A 27,718-nucleotide genomic window follows, 5' to 3' on the forward strand; every position below is an offset into this window, starting at 1 on the left:
GTCCTCCCATGAGGCCAAATATCCTTCTGAGGGGCCACAGTAATTACAAACCTACTGTCCGCCATCCCATACATCGGAACAGACCTGGTCCAATGAGTCTGAGGAGGCTACTCAGTAGACAGCCCTACCCTTACACGATTCTTCACCTTCCACTTTATCCTACCCTTCATTATCACAGCCCTAACAACACTTCATCTCCTATTCTTACACGAAACAGGATCAAATAACCCCCTAGGAATCACCTCCCACTCCGACAAAATTACCTTCCACCCCTACTACACAATCAAAGATATCCTTGGTTTATTCCTTTTCCTCCTTACCCTAATGATATTAACACTATTTTCACCAGACCTCCTAGGTGATCCAGACAACTACACCCTAGCCAACCCCCTAAACACCCCACCCCACATTAAACCCGAGTGGTACTTTCTATTTGCCTACACAATTCTCCGATCCATCCCCAACAAACTAGGAGGTGTTCTCACCCTACTACTATCTATCCTCATCCTAGCAGCAATCCCTATCCTCCATACATCCAAACAACAAAGCATAGTATTTCGCCCACTAAGCCAACTGCTTTACTGACTCCTAGCCGCAGACCTCCTCATCCTAACCTGAATCGGAGGACAACCAGTAAGCTACCCCTTCACCACCATCGGACAAGTAGCATCCGTATTATACTTCACAACAATTCTAATCCTAATACCAATTATCTCCCTAATCGAAAACAAAATACTCGAATGAACCTGCCCTTGTAGTATAAGCTAATACACCGGTCTTGTAAACCGGAAACGAAAACTTTCTTCCAAGGACAAATCAGAGAAAAAGTCTTTAACTCCACCATCAGCACCCAAAGCTAAGATTCTAATTTAAACTATTCTCTGTTCTTTCATGGGGAAGCAAATTTAAGTGCCACCTAGGTATTGGCTCATTCATTATAACCGCTATGTATTTCGTACATTACTGCCAGCCACCATGAATATTATATAGTACTATAAACACTCAACTACCTATAATACATAAAAACCTACATCCACACTAAAGCTTTCCCCCATGCTTACAAGCACGAACAGTAATCAACCCTCAACTGTCAAACAGTTATAAAATTATAAAATTTAATTGATCAGATATCTAGAAAAACACAATTTTATATAATTAACAAAAGAGATACATAAAATCTGAAGTGACATTATGTGTTAAAGAAATTGTATCTTTCAGCCCTCTCAGAATGTAATCTAAAAAAACACTTATTTTTGCTGGAGAATGCTTCCATATTTAAAGATGAAGTGACAGTAATCTTAAATAAACTTCTGAGATTAATTAGAACAGAAGAAAGGATTTCCCAAGTCAGTAGTTGAAACTGAATACGTTTGTTGGTCAAATGTCATAAAATATATTATTAAAAAAGAGGAAGGCACAGACCAATCTTCTTATAAATGCAAAAATCCTAAACAAATAGCAAATCAAACCCAGCCACTTATAAAAATGAAAATACCAAGTCGCATGTATTCCAGGAATATAAATTTTATTTAAAATATTCTAATTTAATCAATATAACCTCCCATTCAAAAGTAAACTTTAAAAGTCCCATTCTCCTCTTAATAGCTGCACTGAAAAAGGATTTTGTAAAGTTCAACACAAATTCAGTTTAAAACTCTTAGTAATCAGATAATAGAAGGTACTTTAAAAATATTGCAATCAGACATGACTACAGAAAACATATTTCAAACATCATACTTAATAATGAACACTTTAAGCATTTTCCTTGAGGTGAAAAATGCAAGAGGATACTTTCTACGACCATTGCCCAGTAACAATGTACTGAAAGTTCTTTTCAGTACAATAGGGCAATTAAAATAAATGAGATATATGAGTTATAAAGGAAGAAGTAATACCAATTTTCACACAGATATGGTTGTAAATATAGAAATTCCTAGGGGTTAACAAATATTAGAATAAATAAGTGAATTTAGCAGGTTGTTAGGATAATTTACATGTTATTGATATAGCATAAATGAATACAAGGCAAATAAAATTTAAAAATGAATCAATTTATAAAGATCTTATCAATTATTTAATACCTAGCAATAAATTTAATGAAGATGAATCAATATCTGGATATCTACACTAAAACTGCAAAATATTATTGAGCTAAATTACATAACCTAAAGCAAAGAAGGAGTAAAATGTCCATGGGATTGAAGATTTAATGGTATTAAAATTTCACTCTTCTTAAATCATTGTAAGCCAAACCAAAATTCAATCACATGCAAAGAAATTGCTATTAATCCCTACTCTCAACCCTTACAGAAAAAAACAATTCTAAATAAATGGTAGATCCATATGTAAAAAGTTAAAACAGTAAAGATACTAAACAAACATAAGTGAATCTTATTTTGACTTTGGAGTAAGCAAATTTGTTAATCAAGACACAAATATCGATAATAATGAGAAAAAATACAATTTTGGCTATACTTACTCCTTTAGCATGTGACAAGAGCAGCCATATACAAAGAGAAAATGTTTCCTATATATAATTCTGATAAAGGACTCACATCCAGACTTTTTTTTTAAACCCTGCAGAATAATGGGCAATCCTATAGAAATTGGGCCAAAGTCTGGAACAAGCTCTTAAAATAAAGAGAGGTACTATATGACCAATGATGTGTAAAGATGTCTAATTTCAATAGTGATGAGGGAAATGTACATTAAATGACAACTCGGTACTACTAATCACTGTTAATAGCAAAATTTTAAAAGACAAAGTACCAAGTTTAGGCCAGGACATGCCTCAAGTGAGAAGCTCATACATTGCTAATAGACATGTGGCTATGTACACCACTCAAGAAATATTTTGGGCCTTATTCACTAAAGCTGATTTTAAGCATACTCAGCAATTCTACTTCAAGATATACACTTAGGATAAAAACATATATGTTTATCAAAGATGTGTAAAAATGTTCACCCTAGCACTATTCCTAAGAGTTCTAACCTGGGAAAAGTCAAATGTACACCAATAAAGAAACTGTTATACAAACGTGGTGTATTGATATATTGGAATACTGTATTGCAATGAGAACGTTAAATTTTTTAACAACTTTTGGAGGAAATTTAGGGGAAGAAAATAGAGTTTGATTTTCGACATGGTAACATTAATAAATTCACTAGATATCTAAGTAAACATTACATGTCTTTAGCGAGATTAGGTGTTTCAGGCTGTACTTCAGGAGAAATATTGATAATTAAGTTTTAAATTTGGAAGTCAACACTTTTTGTATGGTGTTAGTCATAAGACTAGACAAAATTAGCTAAAGAATAAGTATAGAAAGAGAGATGGCTTAGGATCCAACTTGGGGCATTCCTAAAATCACATTCAATAAGATTAGACGAGATAAAGGCAAAGAAGCGTTAGAAAATATGGTGAATCAAGAAAGAGTGATGTCCTAAAGGCCTGTAAGGGAAGTATTTCAAGAAGAGGTGAGCACTCAAATGTTTTAAATATATCATTTAAGTAGTTTTTAGGATGAGGACTGAGAATTAAGTTTCAAATCTGGAAATGCAGATAGGTCTCTTGGTGATTTTAACAAAAATCATCTCTGTTGAGTAGTGGGAATAAAACCTGAGTTGGAGAGAGTGCAAGAGAGAATGAGAGAAAAGGAAGTAAAGAAACTGAGTAAGACAACCCTTTTGTTTATTAGCTATAAACAGAAGCTAAGGGGCCGGGGTGCAGTGCCTCATTCCTATAATCCCAGCACTTTGGGAGGCCGAGGCAGGTGGATTACCTGAGGTCAGGAGTTCGAGACCAGCCTGGCAAACCTGGTGAAACTCCAACTCTACTAAAAATACAAAAATTAGCTGTGCATGGTGGCGGGCGCCTGTAATCCCAGCTACTCGGGAGGCTGAGGCAGGAGAATCACTTGAGCCCTGGAGGCAGAGGTTGTGGTGAGCCGAGATCGTGCCATTGTACTCCAGCCTGGGTGACAGATTGAGACTCCATCTAAAAAACAAAACAAAACAAAAACAGAAGCTAAGAATCAGGGTTGATCTGTGCATATATGGCATAGTTTATTTTTATTTTTTAAGATTGTAAATGTTTACGGGTGATAGAAATGTTCCAGTACACAGGAGCCCTCAGTGATGAAGGAGTGCAGAGGAGAATTACAGGAGCAACATCCTTAATTAGATGAGAGGAAATTGAGAATACATAAGGAAGGTTTTATCTCAGGTAGCATCAGAGACATTTTAACTTATACGACAGGAAGGAAGCTAAATCCATCCATATAGGGATATGGATTCAGGAATTGGATATAGACCAGGTAGACTATGTAGAAGATAAAATTAATTCAACATCCTTATTTGATACTGTCGTTACCCTTCCTTACCTATATTACATGGAGAATTTCAAATTGTTAAATATGTAACATAGTTTAGATCAATCTTTATTACTGTTTATTCTAGCTACATAGATAATTATCCAGTAAGTAGATATGTAGAAAAAATACTGCAACTTATTTGAAAATTATATTTACCCTTATTAGGCAAAATCTCATAAGGTTTTAGATGGCATCCATTGCCAAATTTATACAATTGCTTATATATGTAATTCTCCTTCCCAAGTCAGTTATGTATCTTATTTTTATGTCCTTGTTGAAATTGGATTTTGTTAACCCAGCAAAGATAGCATCAGTAAGAGATGTGGCCTTGGATGTGGGACTTCAGAGAAAATTTTTTATCTCCTCCCACCATAGAATTACATCTTCTGTGAGCAAAGAAGATAAAAAAGAAACTTTATCAGATGGAGAATAGAGATCATTGGAGGTGAGGGACCTAGCAAATTGTTTGCATATTCCAAGATATCCCCAGTGTGGTTGGCTGATAGTGTATTTTAATCAACACCCTAACCTTTGGGTAACAAATCTTGTTAAGTCATGTACTATGTCAACCTCTGCAATATTTCAGTAACATTTAGAATCAATATGTGGTATTTTATTCCTATTACTACTACTGCAAGAAGAAATTAGTATTTTTTAACCCTGTTTGGAGTCCAACTGAAGTTTTATTTTATTATTTGATGCAATAACTTCAAAATTTGAGTTTGTTTTTCTTTATGTTGTATATTTCAATGTATCCAACACAAACATTTCTCTCCATGGTTCTGTCATTGCTTATATCTTATAAAAATCAGTGTATGGGAGTAGCTACCTTTTCCATAGAGACTTTGCCAATGGGAATATACTCTTAGGGGATTTGAAATAAAGCTTTTGCTGGATATTTTACCACTGCCAAACACTGTTTTCACATTACCATTCAGATGGTAGTCTCATCGTGATCTGCTGAACGATTCCACACCAACACTTTTACTCAGGGTCTGCTTCTTGCAAGCCACACTCAGGTACTAACTTCTGTATTACTTTATTTATTACTTTAACTTATTTGAATACCATGCACCAGAAAACAATTGTGAATAAAATAAGGGGAAAATTTGCATGAAGAGGACTTCTTGGAAAAGTTTTTGGGTTGATCAGAAAATCAAGAAAACAGCTAAAGAATCAACCCCTGAGCAAGGAAAAGGAGAGATCTCAGAATCTCAGCAGCAAGAGTTTGACATTCTTCTCCTTTTTAGATTGTCATGAACTGACTCAACTTTAATAGCCTTCTATACACTCCTTGTGTGCAGTACCACAATTTTCAAATTTCTGAAAGACAATATATATTTGACACAGCATCAGCCATATGTTTGTACTTGTAGGAAGCACGTTGTAGACATAAAATAATAGTACCAACTTGGAGAATTTACAGAACTCCACCATCCTTCTGTCTTCCTCCTTCATTTCAATTGGTTGTCAGGTCTTATACTATATATTTAATTATACCATCTAACTAACTTTTAGTTACATTATCTCTTCTTATAGTCATGGGATGAGAAGTGTCATCCATCTTTTATCATTTCATCTTCCAGTCAAATTTCCACTGGCTTCATTGGCACAACATCTACAAAAGTATGTATAACATCGTGATCTCAAAAACAAACAACACAAATTAAAAATGAAACAAGCAAACATCTCTTGACCTTGCCTGTGGTGCTTTTCAAAAGACTGGGAAGTGGAAAAAGGGGACGTTCTGTGCTGAGGGTAAGAAAAAGCAGAGGTAATGAAGTATGACAGTATGAGATTTATTAGGAGGAAATATGAATATCAAATTATTGGTATTCTACTTAAGACTATGAAGAACAAAAGTGGATAGACAGGGAATCACAGAGGAGAGTGCCTCCTGAAATTTTATAACAAAAGCTGCATGGCACCTTAGCCATTCAAAAAATATATTCAGGTTTGTTATCCATAATAATTGAAGTAGACCAATAGTTTTCAAAGTTCAGTTCAAAGATTGGTTCAGTTAATAGTTTACTCTGCTTCATAAAATATAGAATTCCCTTCTCATCATCAGCGACTTCAAACCACAATGCCTTTTTAGGGCCAAAAAATGGAGCTATATAATAAACACTGCACAGATTCTGGAACAGGCTCTCTGAAGACAAAAGACTGAGAAAAATTCAGAAGTACTATCAGACAATTGTCAGTCACAGGTTTAAATGGATGTGATGAAACTAGTTATGACTTAGTGGCTACTGATGGCTTATCATGCATTTTTTTTAATGGAAAATGTCTTTCCTCCAGAACTTTAAAATTTGGAAATATTCATATACTAATATATTTTATGTAATAATATTAGAAGAGGAAGAACCTATATTCACATATTAATTATCATTTTTCTCACAAAGAAATAGAGATAAACCAAGACTAAGACATGGTCCCAAGATCACACAGCAATTAAGATTCAGTCCTTATTTACTATTCATTTCCTTCTCTGAAACTGCAATTATATTTGCTTTCAAAGAATGTTCCAGAAAAATATAAGTGTAGAAAAAGAATAATATAGACATTAATTTCACTAAATAATATAAGCATTTTTTTTTCTTTTTGTATCAGCTGAAAGCAGCCTAGGAGTGTTAATCCTCTTGGTGTTTCTCAACCAGACTCTTTTGCATGATAAAACAATTTTACTCTCATTGGTCTATTCTAGTATTTACGTTAATTTTCCAACCATCTAAATTCCAAGTGTGCACCATAGAGGTTGAGCTTTTCTATCCATCTGCTACACCAATACCGTCCAGTCTATGCTAATGATTGAAGGGTATAAAAAAAGGGCCGTGTGGTCGTTTCACTTTTGTTTTGTTTTGCAATGCAGACGCACTTGGAGCAGCAGGTCAATGAATTCTGGGAACTGCATCTTTTTGACACATGAGACCTTTGCAGAATGAATCAAAGTTAAATCCCATGAATAAATGCTAGTGTTTAATAATCATTCCGTTTATGGAAGCTTTATTGTGAATTCATAAAAGCAAGGACAATATTTCCTTGCAAGTCCACAAATCACCATCATAAGCAAGGCAATCGTGAATAAACTGAGCTGGACTGCATAGCCTCTTTGGCAGTTGCTAGTATTTAAATATGGATGGGAGAAGCAAAGACTGGGAGAAGTTGTCCCAAAGCAAGCAAATGACAGCTCCCACAAATAAAGGGAAAAATGTTAAAACAATAAACAAAAGAGAAACAATTACTTGCTCATTACAAACATGTCATATTGCATTCTTTATTTTGATTGTGGAAAATTAGCCATTGACTACCAGGAACAATTGATTTTCCTTCACAGCTGTTTTCTAATTACATCTGAACACTGAAAATTCTAGTGCAGCCATTCAGCTGTACAAAGAGAATTTTCTTTTATTATTTTTGCTATTGCTGCAAGCTCTGCCCAGAAGCATGACTATAGTTAGATGATCTGTACTGTATGTATGTGGTGTTTGTATTAAAAGCCATGCTTTTCAGGGATGTTATAAGAACTCAAATATTTTAAATTACATAGGGCAGAACTTGGTGTACGAGCTGTTTTGCCCAGATGCTATTACGTAGCTTTCTCTTTCTTTTTGCCATCAAAACAAGGAAAAAGATAATGAAGATAGCTTAAATCGGTACATCCGTTTCTTAGTCACTGCATAGTCGTCAATTGGATCTATTTTTGTCACTGTGGCTTCTGATGAGTGTTTTGGCACAGCCTTACTGGGAGGGTGGAGGGTGATGGGCAGTTTCCTGTCAGTTAATTCTGTGGGTAAATTCTAAGCAAAGAGCATGGAGATTATTAACAGGCAGGATTCCAAGGTTTCAGAGAAGCAATTGAAATTTTTGGATGCTTCTCTTCAAACGCTTTAGAATTTTCCTCAAAATGATTTCAGTTTTAAAATATGGCCAGAAATATGAAACTTGCCCTTGGGAGTTTTCTAGGACTTGTGGTTAGTGAGTTCTGGAAAAATAGTTAAGCTACTTCCTTCAGAGTTTAGGGTCTCTGATTAATCTTTACCATAATTTAGGTGAAATCAGCTCAGCAATGTTAACAATTCAGCAAAAATAAAGTGAAATATTAAAATGTTTTTTTTCCAATGGAAAAAAAAAACACTTAATATTTCAAGCCTGGGTTATTAAAGCAAAAACTGGGAGCTCTTATTTATTTACTTATTTATTTTAATTTTTTTAATTTATTTTTATTTTTTGTAGAGACAGGGTCTCACTATGTTGCCCAGGCTGGTCTACCACTCCTGGCTTCAAGCGATCATCCTTCCTCGGCCTCCCACAATTCTGGGATTACATACGTGAGCCACCACACCCGGCCAGCTCTTTGTTGCCATTTATTAAATATTTGCCCTCTTTAGAGGTAACTTTAATCAGGTATCTGTTCACTGGATGGCAATTTTTTAAGTCTTTGATCAAAACTCTAACCTCTGTAGTTCCTGTAGTAATGCGGTGTAACTTGAAATTTGCCATTTTACTTGGAAGGCTCAAAGATTCCTCAATGGCCCGTCCTATTTTAGTATTTCCTTTGCCAAGATTAAGATTGAGGTGATGATTGTTTAATTAAATTAAATTTGGCTTGAGGCTGTCTCGGTACTGTAGGTCCCTACCTAACAAACTACAATTTAACTAAACAAACTGAAAGCCTAATTTAGGAGTATATATTGTAACAAATTGCTAGGTCTCAGCCAGTCACAGCAGACTAGCTTCAGCCAATCACAGGCTGCCGATTGATCAGACCATGTCCAAACAAGTAAAAAATGCTAAGCTGTAACCAACCAGTTTCTGTACCTTACTTTCATTTTCTGTCCATATGCACTGCCTACCAACTTTGCAGAACTGAGATCTCTGAACCTCTCTGCTGGCTCTTGAGAGCTACTGGATTCCCAAATAATTCTCTGCTTCATTAAACTCCTTTAAATTTGTCTAAAGATTTCCTTTTAATACATTTCATCTCATTTTTATTTTTCTAAATTTTGATAACTTTCATTGACTTTTATCATAAAAATCAAGTCTAATACAAAATAAAACAATACAAAAATAAATGTATTGAAATTATAGCAATTTTATTTCCTGACATATTTTCTTGATTTATATCATTACAAAAGATAAAAACTATCAGCATGGAGTTTTGAAACCATAAAAAAAAATTTTGAAAGAATGAGGAAAAGCAGCGAGAGCTCTGGGTGTGACGGAGGTATGTGGTTAATTTAATAGGACTGATTTTTTTTTAATTCGGGGATTTTTCTCACATAACCATATAATCCATTAGAAAACCAGATATTTACTAGAAGAGAGTGGCAAATATCCACTACTGAATAGATAAGAGTTTAGACATTAAAACTGAAAGCACTCTTAAGTATTTTACACGTAAAGAGGTTTAAGACACAGAACTAGTGGCCAATAAAACTGTTGAGAGGTGGCAAAATGACAGTCAGAAAAGCTGCTTTCAAGACATTTTTAAGTGAAGGAATCTCAGGAAGCCATTAACAATTATTTTAGTTGCCTACCACACCTAAGAAGGTGATTCTCAGGAAGATCTCCAAAATCAATGGGCGAAAACCCATGTCTGCAATTTGTCAAAGCCCACACATTTATCCTCAGCCATGGCATGAGAACAATGGCTTCTGCTCTTCTACAACACCAAGAAATTTTCTCTTATCACTTAGATACAACTGAACCCCAATGGCAAAAAAGCTCGTTTCTAGTCTTTATGTCCCTGTGAAATAAGAAACAACTTACAAATTTAGAGATGATAATACAGCAACAATATCTGAAAGAACTACACTTGAACACAAGAATTCAAACCCTAAAAGTAACAAAGTAATACCAATAATGATGTTATTTCACATACAGCTGTTCAATTGGATAATCACTGAATTGTCCTTACCGTTTATTTTTCTCCAGACTTACTCTATATGAACTATTCAACAATGGCAACAAAATAAATCAATAAATAATAAACAAGAGAGGTGAAGAATAATATCATGTGATTGATTTTTCTCTTCTTGAGAGCTTGTTTGGAAGTTCTAGCAGGGAAGCCCATCTACTCACATGCCCTTGACTGAAGATGGGTCCTTCTCCATCGGGGATGGTCATCCTTTTTTACCGAGCACACAGCTTTGGGAGGAACGCATATGGAGTGGTGAGGAAGGAAGGGAACACCTGTCTAGTCAACCAGATCTGCTGCACCAACCCTGGCAATCAAATGGTTGATAGACGTTGCTCTTAGATTGCCCTAATATCCATAATTTTTCTCTTCTTCTTCTTCCTTTTACCAAAACAACTACAACAACAACAAAACAAACAACTTTAATTTTGAAATGGCATTATGAGAAAAGGGTTCTGTATTGTGCTAATCCTTTTTTTTTTTTTTTTTTTTGAGACAGAGTCTGGCTCTGTCGCCCAGGCTGGAGTGCAGTGGCGTGATCTCGGGTCACTGCAACCTCTGCCTCCTCCTGGGTTCAAGTGATTCTCCTGCCTCAGCTTCCTGAGTAGCTGGGATTACAGAAGCTCACTACCACGCTCAGCTAATTTTTGTATTTTTAGTAGAGACGGGGTTTCACCATGTTGGCCAGGCTGTTCTCGAACTCCTGACCTCATGATCCGCCCACCTCAGCCTCCCAAAGTGCTGGGATTACAGCTGAGCCACCACACCCAGCCTGTGCAAATACTTTTTATGAGGAAATCATATAAAAAGTATCTGTTAGTTGACAGGCAGTATCCATATTACAGTGTTCAGTTTGAGCACTTGAGTTGTTCTGAAGCTAGGTTACCATGAAAATAAATACAGTGATACTTGGAATCAGAGAACACATATGGTCAGCATTTTCCAGATGGCATATTTATGTCAAATGTATAGACATTATAAGAAAAAATATTATAAGTCAATATTAAGAAGACTCTCTAAATATTTAAGTAAATACAATGCACTGTTCCCTCTGCCCAGAAATAAAGTATGATCTTGGCACCTTGCCAAGAAACACATAGAAATATCCTTGTACTTTGTGCTTATAGTAGATAATCTGAAAAGTTTCATCCAAATCTTAAATTCTAGATATGAATAGTTTGTAATAAAGTGTTAGAAGGATCAAGATTAAAAATTATTTGCATATGGTTCCCAAAGCCTCTTAGTAATCAGTGGATGATAAGTTCCTTGTAACTTATTTTAATAAAAAGTCTTGAGTACAGAATGTGAGTATATTATAGACTAAATATTTATATTCCTTCCCCCAGATTCATATATTGAAGGCCTAACTGCCAATATAACTGTATTTGTGTATCTGGGGAAGAAGCCTCTACAGATATAATTAAGGTTAAATAAGATCATTAAATTGGGACCCTAATCCAATAGAAATAATGTCTTTATAAGAAGAAACACCAGAGAGAAAAATAACTTTCTCCTTTCTCTCACTCTCTCTCTTTCTCTCTCTCTCTCGCTGTCTCTCCAGGAGGACACAAAGAAAAGATCAAGACAGCATGTAGCAAATGTAGCAAGGAGGCATCCAATCATCTGCAACCCAAGGGGCAAACCCTCGCCACACACCAACCCTGCTGGTTCCTTGCTTTTGGACTTCCAGTTTCAGAATTATGAGAAAATACATTTCTGTGTTTAGGCCATCAAGTCTATTGTATTTTGTTCTGACAGCCTGAACAGACTAATACACAGTATAATACAATTGAATTGTTGATTCATCTAAGAAATATATAATTTCTACACGGTTTGTTGCAATTATCTGGGAATAAATATTACCATGACCACTTATTCAGAACTTGATATCTGTATTTATTTCTAAGCATGCATTTAATCCCATTACTTGGTAGTCATTTGAATGTATGTTCCACACTTACACCAAAAAGTGATAATAGTATTGACTTCACATAAGAAGTCTTGATAGTCAATAGTATTGACTTCACATAAGAAAATATTATAAATTAATTCCAATTCCAATTTATGAAGATATTATAAATTTAATATCTCTGAATGTAAATTCTTGGTTGTTCTAGATATAAAAATAAATTATTGATTTATTTTGCTAAGCTACTATAAAACACAATAAAATTTAAAAGCCTCAATTTTGCTGATTGTTTACTATTACAAATCATGCTGGAATGGGCATTCTCATATTCTGTTTAGTCTTAATCCTTCCCCCACCAAATCCAATGGAGTCAAGGATTTGGACACAGACACTTTATTTTGAAGTTGATCCCAGGCACCAAAAATGAGAAAAGAAAGAAAGGGAAATAGGCAAGAGAAAAGGGGCAATAAAGTTACATCTTAACAAGCTTGAGTACCACAGTTAACAACTGAGTCACAATCCCACTGGGGATTGTAAGGAACATACCTTGGGTTAGTTCTACCACAGTACAAGGAAGCTACAGGATTTAGCCATTGCCTTTTAGCCCCAATTGTTGAGGATTTCCCTTAAGTAGTGTTAACACAGGCACATACTGAGTGTTCCTGTGTCCAGCATTTCTATCTCATTTGTTTTCAGAGAAACGGCTTAAGTGGAGAAGGGTGATGCAGAAACAGGAAGTTACAGTCTAGCAGCAGGTCAGTAGCTGTTTAAAGGAGCAGTAGGTGAACTCATCAGGCCAAAGGGACAGGGAGCATTTACTAAATTTGCACATATGTAAGAGTTTCTCTAGTGTACACATTCAGTAATGATTTCATTACTGAGCTGTCTATGGCTGTTTCTTCAGCCTTATAAGATATTGCTACATTGCTCCTCAAGGTTGTGCTGCCCAAAGACAATCCTGCCAAAATAATGAAATGTTCCAGTGGTGTAAAATTTTTATCAGTATATATATAATGGTTATATATATATGTGTGTGTGTTTGTGTGTATATATATATGGTTAAAATAATATTTTTATCAAATATGTATATACAATTTATGATATAAATTATAAATTATGGTAAAATTATATATTATTATAAACATACATTATAATGTATTATATACATAATTTATATGTATATAAAAACCATTTTTGAGGCACTGTTTTTCTTATCAATCCATTAGTTCTTAAACTTTAAATTTTCAGTGTCTTTTCTACATTTTTATTTATTTGTTTTCTGTGCATATTGATTAATTAGATGTGGGGAAGACTAGTTGGGTGTTTTTAAAAATAATAATTCTAAACACATAAGCAAATTGAGAAAAAAATCAGTATTCTTAGACTTTTATAAGTAAGCATATCAGGTAAAGGTTGACCCACAGTTAAACATTTTAGGTCTTTTAGAAAACTCCAAGTAAAAGTTAGATAATTTATCCATCAGAATTAGATAAGTAATTTTGCCTATCATGATTATAAATCTGTGCATTGAAATATTTTGACTTTTTATTTGCTAACCCAATGTGACTTGGTCCACTTTCTAGTGCTATAACAGAATACCATACCTGGGTAATATTTATAAAGAAAAGAAGTTTATTTTGTTCAAGTTTCTGGAGACTGAAAAGTGCAAGAGCATGGTACTGGCATCTGGCTAGGGCCCTCCTGCTGCATCATCCCATGGCAGATAGGCAGAAATGCAAGAAAGCAGACAAGACAGAGAAGGGGCCAAAATAACTAACCCAGTCTCATGATACAGACCTAATTTATTCATGAGGGAAGAGCCCTTATGACCTTATTACCTTATGACCTTACTGAAAGTTCCCACCTTTTCAATGTTGCTGCATTGAGGATTAAGTTTTCAACACACAAACTTTGGGGGATGTACTAAAACCACAGCACAAGGTAACATATGTGTTAACTTACAGTGTACATTATAGAACTCTAACCATACAGGGTTCTTAGGATTTTAAGTAACAAAGTCATTGGACAACACCACTTCATTTCTACATTTTTAAATAGCCTTACAGAAATCTAGAAAAGACAAATGCTATAATCCACCTAAACGTGATAATTTTTAGCCTATTTATTTATTAATTAATTTATTTATTTGAGACAGAGTCTTGCACTGTTGCCTGGGGTTGGAGTGCAATGGCATGATCTTGGCTCACTGCAACCTCCGTCTCCTGGGTTCATGCAGTTCTCCTGCCTCAGCCTCCCAAATAGCTGGGATTACAGGCACACACCACCACACCTAGCTAATTTTTTGTATTTTTAGTAGAGAGGAGGTTTCACTATGTTGGCCAGACTGGTATCGAACTCATGACCTTGTGATCTGCCCGCCTTGGCCTCGCAAAGTGCTAGGATTACAGGCATGAGCCACCATGCCCAACCTAGCCTTTTTATTTTTAAACAATTTTAGATCTACAGAAAAATAGTACAAAGAATTCCAATGTAAACTTAAAAGCTTTCCATAATGTGAACATCTGAGCAGAAAAAACAAACTCAGTTTCTCTTACTATACTCTCACAACATGCTTCTGACACCATATGCAAAGGGCAAAGCAAGCAATCAATTCTACAGCAGGCCCTTGCTGGGTGTCCTCCAACCCAGCTCAATTCCCACACTCTCCACCTGGAGGTAGTACCAGATCCCATCGGTTGAGGACTCAGTTCCACAAGACAGCCCCTAATTTCTGACAGCAATCATAAGCCCCGGGTTATTTTGCCTCTCCTTCTGACTGATTGTAAATCAGGTTTACCATATCCCCCAACTCGGGTTCAGTTAATTTATTAGAGCACTCACAGAACTCAAAGAAACATTCTCTTACATTTACCAGTTTGATACAAAACATGTTTTAAAGGATGAAAAAAAATCAGATGAAAAGATACATAGAGCAAGGTCTAGAAGTATCCCTACTGCAGGAACTTCTGTCCCATGGAGGTGGGGTGTGCTACCCTCCAGGAACTTCACCATGTTCAGCTATCCAGGAACCCCCATTAGTCAGCTATCCAAAAGCTCTTGAAACCCTGTCATTTTGGGTATTTATGGAGACTTCATTACATAGGCAAGATTGATTAGATCATTGGCCATTGATGATCAACTTAATTTCATCCCTTCCCTTGTGGGTAGGGTGTGAGGCTGAAAGTCCCAATCCTCTAATCCTGCATTCAGAGGCGTGTGAACAAGAGCAACTCCATCTTAAATAGGATCTGGGTAAAATGAGGCTGAAACCTAGTGGGCTGTGTTCCCAGATGGTTAAGGCATTGTAAGTCACAGGATGAGATAAGAGGTCAACACAAAATACAGGTCACAAAGACCTTACTGATAAAACAGTTTGCAGTGAAGGAGCCAGCCAAAACCCACCAAAACCAAAATGGCAACAAGAGTGACCTCTGGTTGTTCTCACTGCTACACCCTCACCAGCGCCATGATGGTTTACAAATGCCATGGCAATGTCAGGAAGTTACCCTATATGGTCTACAAAGGGGAGGCATGAATAATCCACTCCTTGTTTAGGATATTATCAATAAATAACCATAAAAATGAGCAATCAGCAGCCCTCAGGGCTGCTCTGTCAATGGAGTAGCGATTCTTTTATTCTTTTACTCTCTTAATAAACTTGCTTTCACTTTGCACTGTGGACTTGCCCTGAATACTTTCTCGCATGAGATCCAATAACCCTCTCTTGGGGTCTGGATCGGTACCTCTTTTCTGTAACACTGCTTTGTTCTTTCCAGTGAGCAGCCCCCATCCTGAAGCTACTTAAGAGAGATGCCAGCCTAAATCAACATATTAGCATACAAAAAGATACTGGTCACCTTAAAGTTTCCAACAATTTTAGGAGTTATATACCAGGAAACAGTACAAAGACCAACTATATATTTCACAATAGCACAACATATTTCATAGCCATACTACATTTATCAAAAGAAAGAAATTAACATTGGTGCAATAGTATTAACTAAAGTTGGTTCAGAACTTACAAGTTTTCTAATGCCCTTTTTCTTTTCCAAGATTCTGTCCAGGATACCACATTACATTTAGTCATCATGTCTCCTTGGTCTCCTCCAAACTATCTCAGTTTCTCAGACTTCCTTGTTTATAACTACCTTAAAAGTTCTGTCTATTTTCCATGACTAGTCTAAGGTTACTATGGATTTAGGGGAAAAGTTTCATAGAATTGAAGTTTGGTTTATTTTTTTTCTTCCCTCATCTGCTGATAACAGGGATATCTTAACACTCATAATGTTAATTTTGAATATTTGATTAAAATGTTATTTGTTAAAATTTTCACTATAAACTACTGGATTTCCCTTTTCATATGCTATTTGATAAATGCTAGTCTTTAAATCCAACCTAATCTCAAGGGTAGGGAAATTAAGCTCCATCTCCTGGAAGGAGGAGTATCAAAGAATGTATAGACATGTATATAAAATATCACAGCACTTATTAAATATTATGAGGAAGATATCTTGACGCTAACTATCTTGTTTCTTCTTAATAGTTTGTCAACTAATTTAGCATTCATCAGCAGATCTTGCTTGAAGCAATGACTATGATTTCCTAATGACTATTTTCTTTTCCCTTAATTACTTCCACATTTATTATTTGGAATTCTATAAGGAAATTTAGCCATTCTACTTCATTTATTTACTTATGTAATGTCAGTTTGGACTCATGGATACTTATGTTCTTCTTTGTGAGACAATTCAATATTGTTACTTTTTATTTTGCTGGCCAAAAGATTCCTGCCCCAGGCCTAGCATCAGCAATTATGCCAGGAAGCTTTACTTATTTATTTATTTTTATTGGAGAATGTTACTTAGAAACTAAGATCTAAGATCTGAGCACAAGAATGTTGCTGTGTGCCAGGCACTCTGAGCAGACAGATTTAGAAAATATATGTGTGTATATGAACACATAGATACATACACATCTATATCTACTTTTCTGTCTGTGCTTATCTACATTAATCTATGGTGTGTATGTGTATGTGTGTGTGTATGTATATGTGTACCAAAAATAAAATTCTAAGCACCCCCAGCTGACTCAAGCATCCCTCTCTTGGCCCAGTGGACCTCAAAGAAACCTGAAAATCTAGTTCAGGCCATGACAGAAAGAGCATGTCAGACATGTCTCATTATACTCTCCTCCTCAGCAGTTTAGATACAACTGACTAGTGTTATCATTAAATATAAGATCCTAAGACTGTCAAAACAGACTTTTTATAGCAATAAGATACCAAATTCCAACCCAACTCTCGTATAGCATCACATGACAAATAACAGGCCTTGAAGGAAATCTAATTATTTTACCCCAAAATATATTTATTTGACATATTCTGAAATGGCCCTGAAAAATTGTCTCTTGTGGGTGAAATTTGCACCCTGTAGAGAATCTCCTTCTCTTACTATGTCTTTTCTTGAGAATCTGACACTATTTGAGGACTGATAAGAGATATTCACCAACTATTTTCTCTGAAGACTGCTACTTGGAAGCTTCATCTACATAACAAGAATCTTGGCTTCCACAACCTTCTTATATAAACTCAAACACTTCTTTATGCTAAATTCAACGTTTTAGTCAGGGCTTAACTCTTTTAAACAAATACCAATCAGGAAATCTTTTAATTCACGTATGATCTGGAAGCCCCACAACTTTGAGATATCCCCCCTTTCCAGGCCAAACCAGTGTATACCTTACATGTATTGATTTTGTCTTTGCCTGTGACTTCTATCTCCTTAAAATGTATAAAACCAAACTGTAACCCAACCACCTGGGGCACATGTTCTTAGGAACTCTGGAGGCTGTCATGCGCCATGGGCCATGGTCCTTAACCTTGGCAAAATAAACCTCTAAATTGATTGAGATCTGTTTCAGGTATCTTTTAGTTAACATATGTGTTACTATGTTTACAAAATAAAATACACATACTATGTATATATATTTTTGTGTATATATATGTATATGTATATACATATATATGTATACACACAGGCATTCATACATATACACATATGTATGCATATACATATGCATGCATACATGTGTACACACCACACACACACACACACACACAGACATATATACTTGAATTCCTATCTTTGATTTTTACCCAGCACAACAGGACTTATTCTAACCTTGTCTCATACCTTATTTGTATTTTTTCTGACAATGAAACATTTGGCTCTAATTATACATATGTATACATTTAATCAACTCTAGTATATATAAAATAGTTTCAGAATTGAGTAAAAAAATACCAAATAAAGGATAGTGTTTGTATATAATTCATTATATATTTATTTCTATAATATTTAATGAAACACTGATTTTCAGTTACTTGTCAGATCCTTTTTATCTTGCCCCATTCAATGAAGTCTGCCATATATATGAGATACACTTAGATTCATTTACAACATTCTGCTTGCCATCCTGGTATTCCACAATATCATAATTTATTTTTAGTATTTTTCATGAAGTACACTCTTTGTGGTGTACAATTCTGTAAGTTTAAAAAAGTTATACTCATATATCTGCCATGAAATTGCCATACAGAACTGTTTCATTACCCTACAGTTCTCTTGGGCAGTCCCTTGTGAGTCAAATTCTTAGCCTCCATGCCTTCTTATCAAGCACTAATTTGTTTCCCAAACTTAAGTTTTATGTTTTTTAGAATTTTGTATAAATTGAATTCTTTCACATGGAAAAATGCATTTAAGATTCGTCCATATTATTGCTTGTATCAGTTGCGTATTTCTTTTTATTGCCAAGTAGCATTTGTTGTATGTACAGTAGAGTTTCTTTATCCATTCACCTGTTAAAGGACATCTTGTTTGTTTCTTATTGGGCTGATGATTAATAAAGAATAAATCATCTATAAATATTTGCACAAGTGCCTTTTGTGTGTGAACATAACTTTTCAATTCACTGGGAAGTATGTGGGAGTGTGATTATTGATTGTATTAATATTGTATGTTTAAACATTATAATGGATCATAGATTTAACCTTTCTGTATTATTCTTTACCTTAGCAACTTCTTGTAATTATTTCAAAATTATCAGTTATAAGAAAGAAAGTAAAAAAAAAAAAAAAGAAACTTCCAGGTTGACTTAAAAAGTGACTGTGACCTTTTGCCTTCCTACCAAAGCTGAAAGAGTTTTTTTTTTTTGTAGCACATTAGAAATATCATTCCATTGTATGTTTGTTTATATGGCTTCACGTAAGACATCGGCTATTTTCTTATTTATGTGTCTTTCTAAGCAATGTGTCTTTCTTTTCTCTGTTTGCCTTTAAAATTTTCTCTGTCTTTGGGTTTAGTTTTGTTTGCTTGTTTGTTCATGTTCTGTCATTTTGGTTTTCATATGCATCTTCTTTCTTGCTCTACGAGAATATTGGATCTTTGGTTTGGTGTCTGTCACTAATTTAGAACACTGTTAACCATTATTTCTTAGAGTATATTTTCATCCCTCTTCCATCTTTCTTCTGCTTCAAGGGCTCCACTAGGTTTATGTTAGATTATATGATATTAATATTGTTTCACAAATCTTGGAAGTTATTTTATTTTATTTTATTTTTTGAGACGGAGTTTTACTCTTGTTGCCCAGGCTGAAGTGCAATGGTGCGATCTCGGCTCGCTGCAACCTCTGCCTCCTGGGTTCAGGTGATTCTCCTGCCTCAGCCTCCCTAGTAGCTGGGATTACAGGCACGCGCCACCACGCCCGGCTAATTTTGTGTTTTTAGTAGAGATGGGGTTTCTCCATGTTGGTCAGGCTCGTCTCAAACTCCTAACCTCAGGTGATCGCCTGCCTCGGCCTCCCAAAGTGCTGGGATTACAGGCGTGAGCCACCGCGCCCAGCCGGATGTTCTTTTTTTTAACTTAGTTTTTTCGTGCATTACGTTTTTTCCCCACTTGGGGAATTTCTATTAATATCTTCAAACTAGCTGATTCTTCCTAAGTTTTTTTTAATCTACTGGTGAGTACATATAATACACCCAGTCTTTCTCAATTTATAAAAAATTTCTGTCATTTTAATCTAATCATTCCCTATAGTTTTCATCTCTCTGCTAAAAGTATCTATCTGATTTTTCATGTTTCCTGTATTTTCAGCTAGAGCCGTTAATATGCTAATTATAGTTATTTTGAAATGCCTGCCTGATAGTTCTAAAATCCATGTTATATCTATCTCATATTTGTAAACATTTTTAAAAACATTATGTGATTTTTTTTTTAGCTCATCAGCTTTTGTTAGTGTTAGTGTATATTTTGTGTGGCCCAAGACAATTATTCTTCCATTGTGGCCCAACGAAGCCAAAAGATTGAACATCCCTGAGTCCTGGAAAGAAGTTAGGCATAGTCTGAAGTTTGATCCTTGTTTAGATTGCTAGGTTTTGTATTTTTGCTTGACTTTGGGTCCTCTCTTTGTGCTGCTCCTCAGGAGAATCTCTTACTACCAGTGTCCCAACTGTATTCCCATATGTTTACTCAACATTTATTGTGGTGGTGATTGTCTCCTTTCAAAAGAAAGGGAGAAGAGATGAAAGCTCTCTGATGTTCTCAACATGGTCTCAGAAATATGGCTTTCAGAAACATTCCTGCCTCTCCCTCCAGATACAATGTTGACTCTAGTAGTCATACCGTTCCCTCCCCCAAGGCGACAGGTTTGTTATTTCCTGTTCCCCAACCCCCAGCTGCAGTAGGTTCTTACAAGTGTCCCCAGGCTATAGTTGTGTTGTCCTTCACTCTAAAGATTAAATATTATGTTTCATAGGGAAAACAGAGAGATGGATTCTGGCCCAATTTTGACAGTGATTTCTCGTCTTATTCTCCAATCAACACCACCAGTCAAGGTTTCTCATGGTTTTTCCCAAATGTTCCTTTGAGCAACTATGGTATTATCCCTGAAGAAAAAATCTTGCAACAGGGTGTAAATTCCTCTATGTCTGTGGTTCCCAATTGTTCTTTATCAATGTTTTAGAAATTTCTAGCTGGTCCTTCTTACTGGGTTACATGGTATTAGGTGGTATTGGGGTCAACTAGACAAATGCTAAATAAAGGTCTGTTTCTTTCTGATGATTTCTGCATGTGTGTAAGTTTCAGTTTAGTTGTTTTTCCTGTGATCTCAGTCTCTTCTATTTTCCAGAAGAGTAATTAATTTGCCATGTGCCCTTCCAACTTCTTTTATTTTTTTTGAGACAGAGTCTCACTCTGTCGCCCAGGCTGGAGTGCAGTGGCGTGATCTCGGCTCACTGCAAGCTCCGCCTCCCGGGTTCCCGCCATTCTCCTGTCTCAGCCTCCCGAGTAGCTGGGACCACAGGCGCCCGCCACCATGTCTGCCTAATTTTTTGTATTTTTGGTAGAGACGGGATTTCACCGTGTTAGCCAGGATGGTCTCGATCTCCTGACCTCGTGATCTGCCCGCCTCGGCCTCCCAAAGTGCTGGGATTACAGGCGTGAGCCACCATGCCCTGTCTCCAATTTCTTGTTGTAGTTGCGGGAGTTAACCTCTTTTCACCTTTCTACATGACTGAGCTGAAAATGGAATACTGAGCACTATCTAAAACTAAGAATAACTAAGGGATTACATTGGGTCCAATTTTATTATCTACCGGTGAGAAAACTGAGACGTTAGTGTTCATATAGAAAAATACAGCTGCTTATTTGGAAAACAATGCCAGAATTAAAATTTTCTGAATCTCAATCTAATATAAATCATAGCAAATAATATTTCTGTTAAGATTTCTGTTAACTTCTGTTAATAACAGGTTTGTAAGATAAATAAATGTGGAAATAATTGAGACAAACCTTTCGTTTTGTATTTATATTACACTTAGATGTGACTTTTGAGAAACATTTGGGATTTTAGTGGGATACCTGACAGACAGTACTGAAGTTTAAAGTGAGTAGTATGTGCCGTTTTATTCCTTGATGTAAAAGAATGCATAGCGGTATATATTTTAGTGACTTTTATTACAAATTATTTCTAAGAAGTATGACTAAAATTTTTGAGACTATAAAATCAAATAATTATCTTTATATCTAATATACATCATTCACAATGAGCTATTACAGTCATTACATTTAGATTTTTATATTATATACCTCTATTGATGGAAATACAAAAGAGTAAAACATTTGTTTTGCCATGATTATACTTTCAGTGATTAAAAACGACTAATGATTATATCTCCCTCTATGTTTAGAGTACAAGAAGTCTCCCAAAGTTTTCTACATATTTTTTTACAAGAATTACAGATCTTTATTGTCTATATGAGTCCAATTTCTTTTTTAAAAGTCGATTGTTGGTTTGCTTACAAACAATGCTTATTCACTCTTGCCCTAAATGTTAATGGTTAAGAAGGAATGTGTATTGTTTAAGTAATCTGCAGTGTGGTTTGGAGTAAGGATACTCACATGAATAAATGGGAGTAGACTATATTTTCCAAAATGAGACATATACTGACCACTTATTTTCCACAAAGGTGCCAAGAAAATGAGGAATGTGTAGTCTTTGTAAAAAAATAAAGTGCTGAAAATATTAGACATATGTATCCAAAATAATGAACCTCATTTCATAACTTACACAAAAATTAACTCAAAGTGGATTACGGAAATGAATGTAGGAACTCAGAATATTAAAATTTAGGAGAAAAGAGAGAAGAAAATTGTCCTCAGTTTATGCAAAGATTCTTTACATAGGATACTAAATGTAGACATCAGCAAAATTAAATCTTCTGCTCTTCAAAATACACTGTTAAGAAAGTGCTAAATTAAGTCACACATGAGAGAAAATAGTTGCAAATCATATATCTGATAAAAGATTTCTATTCAAAATATATACAGAACTCTTCAGTAGTAATAACTCTTAAAAAATAAGATGTATAAAATACTTCAATGAACACTTTACTGAGGAAAATATTCAAATGGAAAATAAGCAAATTAAAAAGAGGTCCAACACCACTCATTAGTCATTAGGAATACAGAAATTAAAATTATAGTAAGATAGCTAAGCGCCCAGCAGAATGGCTAAAATTAAAGATTCTAAAGATATAAAGCATGCATGAGAATGAGACATCACTGGAACTCTTATACATTGTTGGTGAGAATGCAAAATGGTAATGTGGGAAGTTTCTTTTACATTTTTTCATACAGTTGCATATTTCCTCATGATGTGACTCAGATAAATGCCTCCCTAGATCCTCACAAAAGAAAACGAAAATAGTAGAGGTTTACAGAAAGATTTGTCCTCAAATGTTAACGGACATACACATAAAAGCCCCAAACTATGATCAATTCACTCAGTTTAAATGAATTTCTAAAGAATGATTCTAAGTGCAAAGCCACACAAAAAAGATAATATAGTGTATAATTGTTTTATAACATATTTGTAAAAAGACAAACATATAGTGACAGAAACCAGATAATTGTTTGCCACAAACTGGGGTTGCAGGATGGAGCTGACTACAAAGAGGCTCCAATGAACTATTTCAGATGGTGACGATACTCTCAATTATGGTTATAATGCTACATGCACATTGTAATCTTTTGTCAAAACACTTAAGATTGATGAAACTCATTATATGTTACAGTTAACAAAGGCAATATATGGAGAAGCAATTGTCTTTTAGCAAAAGATATCCACATGCAAAAAAAAAAAAAAGAATCCAGAAACAGAATTTGCACTTTACGTAACAATTAAATCAAAATGGGTCATAGACTTAAATGTGCAATGCAAAACTATAAAATTCTTAAAAGATAACATAAGAGAAAATCTAAATAATCTTAGGTATGATGATGACTTTTTCAACACAACACCAAAGACATGGTCTATAAAAGAAATAATTGAGAAATTAGATTTCATTAAAAATTAAAAACTTCTCCGATGAAATATACTGTTGAAAGAATGAGAAAACAAGCCATAGACTGGGAGAAAACATTTGCAAAAGGCACACTGAAAAACATATGTTATCCAAATTATACAAAAAATTCTTAGAACTCAACAAGAAAGAAAAAGCAGATTTTAAATTTGGGCAAGAAACCTTAACAGACACCTCACCAAAAAAGATACACAGATGGCAAATAAGCCTATTAAAAGATGCTCAATATCCTCTCATTAGAAAATTAATTACAGATTAAAACAACAATGAGATACCACTACTCATATATTAGAATGGCCAAAATGCAAACAAAAGTATGGCAACAAATGCTAGGGTGGATATGGAACAGGAACCATCATTCATTGCTGGTGAGAATGAAAGCCATTTTGAAAGACAGTTTGGCATTCTTACAAACTAAACATAATCTGACCATTATCCTTAATTCAAAAGCTAATAAGAAATAACAGATAATCTAAATATGAATTAGAACGAATTTCATTAGCCCATTAAGTTTCAAGATGCTGTATTAGGTATCAATTGCTGCCTAGCAGATTTAGTGTCCCAATTTGCTGTCCTAAAAATTAGTGGCTTAAAACAATACACATTCATTTTCCCAAAGTTTCTGTTTATATCCCAAAGTTTCTGTTCTCACACTGCTAATAAAGTCATATCTGAGACTGGGTAATGTACAAAGGAAAGAGGTTTAATTGACTCACAGTTCCACATGGCTGGGAAGGCCTCACAATCATGGCTGAAAACAAATGAGGAGCTAAGTCACATCTTACATGGTGACAGGCAAGAGAACTTGTGGAGTGGAACTCCCCTTTCTAAAACTATGAGAGCTCATGAGACTTATTCACTATCACAAGTACAGCAAAGGAAAGACCCACCTCCGTGATTCAATTATCTCTCACCAGCTCCCTCCCATGACATGTGGGAATTAAGGGAGCTGCAATGCAGGATGAGATTTTGGTGGGGACACAGCCAAACCATATCATTCCAACCACCCCCTCCCAAATCTCACGTCCTCACATTTCAAAACCAACCACACCTTCCCAAAAGTCCCCCAAAGTCTTAACTTATTCAGCATTAACTCAGAAGCCCACAGTCCCAAGTCTCAACTAAGACAAGACAGGTCCCTTCCACCTATGAGCCTGTAAAATCAAAAGCAAGTTAGTTACTTCCTAGATACAATGGGCATACGGGCATTGAGTAAATAAACCCAATCCAAATGAAAGTATTTTAAAAACAAAAAAGATCCTGAAATTAAAAGAAGCAATTTTCAGGGGTAAAGGAATGAATTTATCCACAGTAAGGTATAATTTTATAAATATGAGATCTTGGAACTTAGTTTTCTCAGATTTTTTTTCCTTCTTCTGCATGTTCTCTAAGTTCAAAGAGAAAAATAATCCAATAGGAAGTATGAAAGCAAGGATGGGCATGGTGGTTCATGCCTGTAATCCTAGCAATTTGGGAGGCTGGGAGGGTGGATCACATGAGGTCACGAGTTTGAGACCAGCCTGGCCAACACGGCAAAACCCCAATTCTACTAAAAATACAAAAGTAGCCAGGCGTGTTAACATATGCCTGTAACCCCAGTTACTCGGGAGGCTGAGGCAGAAGAATCGCTTGAACCCAGGATGCGAGGCTGCAGTGAGCTGAGATGGCACTCCAGCCTGGGAGACAGAGCAAGACTCTATCCTCCCCCTACCCCCCCAAAAAAAGAAAATCTAAAAGCAATGGCTGAAATATGTAATTTTCTACTTAAATAACACACTGGATAAGTGACAAGGAAATATATTTTACTGATGCTTAGTATTGCTTAGTATAAATTGGCCTTAATTTACAGAAGCAACAGGATGCTGCTAGAGCCTGTCTCAGAGGGGGAGCATAAAACAAATTCAAAATAGGCTTCCTGACCACTGACCCCCCTGTTGTCTCCCTCTTCCCTGCATTTCTCCAGCTCTAGAAGAACAGCAAAGGAGAAATTCAAACAGCAGATACACATAATCTCCTTGATGAGAAGTTTACTTTTTGCGGAGCAGTAGAAAATGTGGAGGTAGACAATTTCACTATTTTCAACCCTGTATTAAGTTCATGACACAAGCAAAGTTTGTGACTTCAAATCCTATTTCTGGATTCTATTTTCTACTCTAGTGATTGATAATCACCTAGGGATTATAAATGATCACAACAAAGAGAAAAGTAAATATCTGAAAATAAGAAGCCAAAATACTATAAAAATTATTGGTAACATAAAATAAGACAATAAAGTTATAAAGAGGAACCAAAGGGAAATAGTTTCTTATAAAAATAAAATTCTTGTATTGGAAATAAAAACCACAATAGAAGGATTTTATAACAGAATAATATAGCCAAAAGTGGTATTTTTTTGAACTGGATTATTAAGTTTAAAAACTCTTCCAGAAATCATCAGAAAATACTAAAAATTATGGAAAGAATAAGAATTTGCAGTGTCCGTAAGGTAGAACTAGACATGTAACTGCCTGAAATAGGAGTCCTTGAAGGAGTTTAAATATATATTGAACAGAGGAACTATTTGAAACAGTAAGGATAGAACAGATCCAAATATTTAAAAGACAAAATATATTATATTAGAAAAATCTCATAAAATAAAGACAGAAACTTTCAAAAAGCCACAACCAGACACATAATAGTGAAACTAAACTTCTTCAAAATAATGAAAACAATTCTAATGAAATCAATGTTAGAATTATTAACAACACCAAGGGCAAAAAGACAGTGGAGCAATATTTTCAAAACATAAAATATAAAGAATTATATGATACTTCTAATTTTATGGCAAACTAAACTGAGATTTAAAACAAAGACACAATTAAAGGTACTTTAAAAGCTTTATCATAGAACAAAATTTATTGGAGGAGATCCTATTGAATGGATAAAAATCAACCAAGAGAAATGCTAAAGGAAGCAGGTAAAATAGGGCTTAGTGAACAATTTATTAAAGATTATTGTCATCTAAATACAGAAAGAATAAAGTAGGTAGGAAAAATATAACAATTATGTTCATATAATTGTGGACTAATACCAAAATAAACATTAACATTGGGAGATAGATGGGTAAGAGGAAATAAATAAAATCTTAAAGTACTGTCTAGTCTGATTTAAGAGAAAAATGTAGAACTCAATGACTGAAAAATTGCAAGGGAATCTGAACTTAAAGTTTTAATAGGTTATAAATAACCTCAGAATTAAAAATAGATATGTAATATTTTCAAATCAGCCAAAAAAGTACCTCTTCATAGAATGAGGAAAAAATAACTACAGTGAATATAAAATGAGACATAAATATTAATGTCATCAGAATTACTGGAAATTAAATCAATAATGCAAAAGGTGACAGCTTTGCCTGCCACTTATTGGCCAGAATACTAACACAGAGCCTCACCATGTGGCCTTGGCTTCTTCATAGCATGGCTAACTCCAGTAGATGTGGTTGTTCAGGGCTGTGAAAACAAGCATGCTGATAATCAGATGGGAGCCATATTGCCTTTTATGACCTACCCACGGATGTACCAGTCTTATCGCCACACTAACAAAACTGCGTAAACCTGAGA

At 35.1% G+C, this 27,718-nt stretch overlaps 1 protein-coding gene across 2 annotated transcripts in view; it reads right to left on the reverse strand.

Moving 5' to 3' along the window:
* Positions 1–1,514: 1,514 nt before the first annotated feature.
* Positions 1,515–27,718, reverse strand: part of LOC134730628 (putative uncharacterized protein encoded by LINC00269) — a 556,641-nt gene continuing 530,437 nt past the window's right edge. For both annotated transcript variants that reach the window (XM_063605492.1, XM_063605491.1), the window contains one exon: positions 1,515–3,997. In XM_063605492.1, the coding sequence (XP_063461562.1) occupies positions 3,712–3,997 (286 nt within the window). In that variant the 3' untranslated portion in view covers positions 1,515–3,711. The remainder of the gene's footprint in view (positions 3,998–27,718) is intronic.

The sequence above is a fragment of the Pan paniscus genome, chromosome 5, assembly GCF_029289425.2.
Source record: "Pan paniscus chromosome 5, NHGRI_mPanPan1-v2.0_pri, whole genome shotgun sequence".
Lineage (NCBI taxonomy): Eukaryota > Metazoa > Chordata > Mammalia > Primates > Hominidae > Pan > Pan paniscus.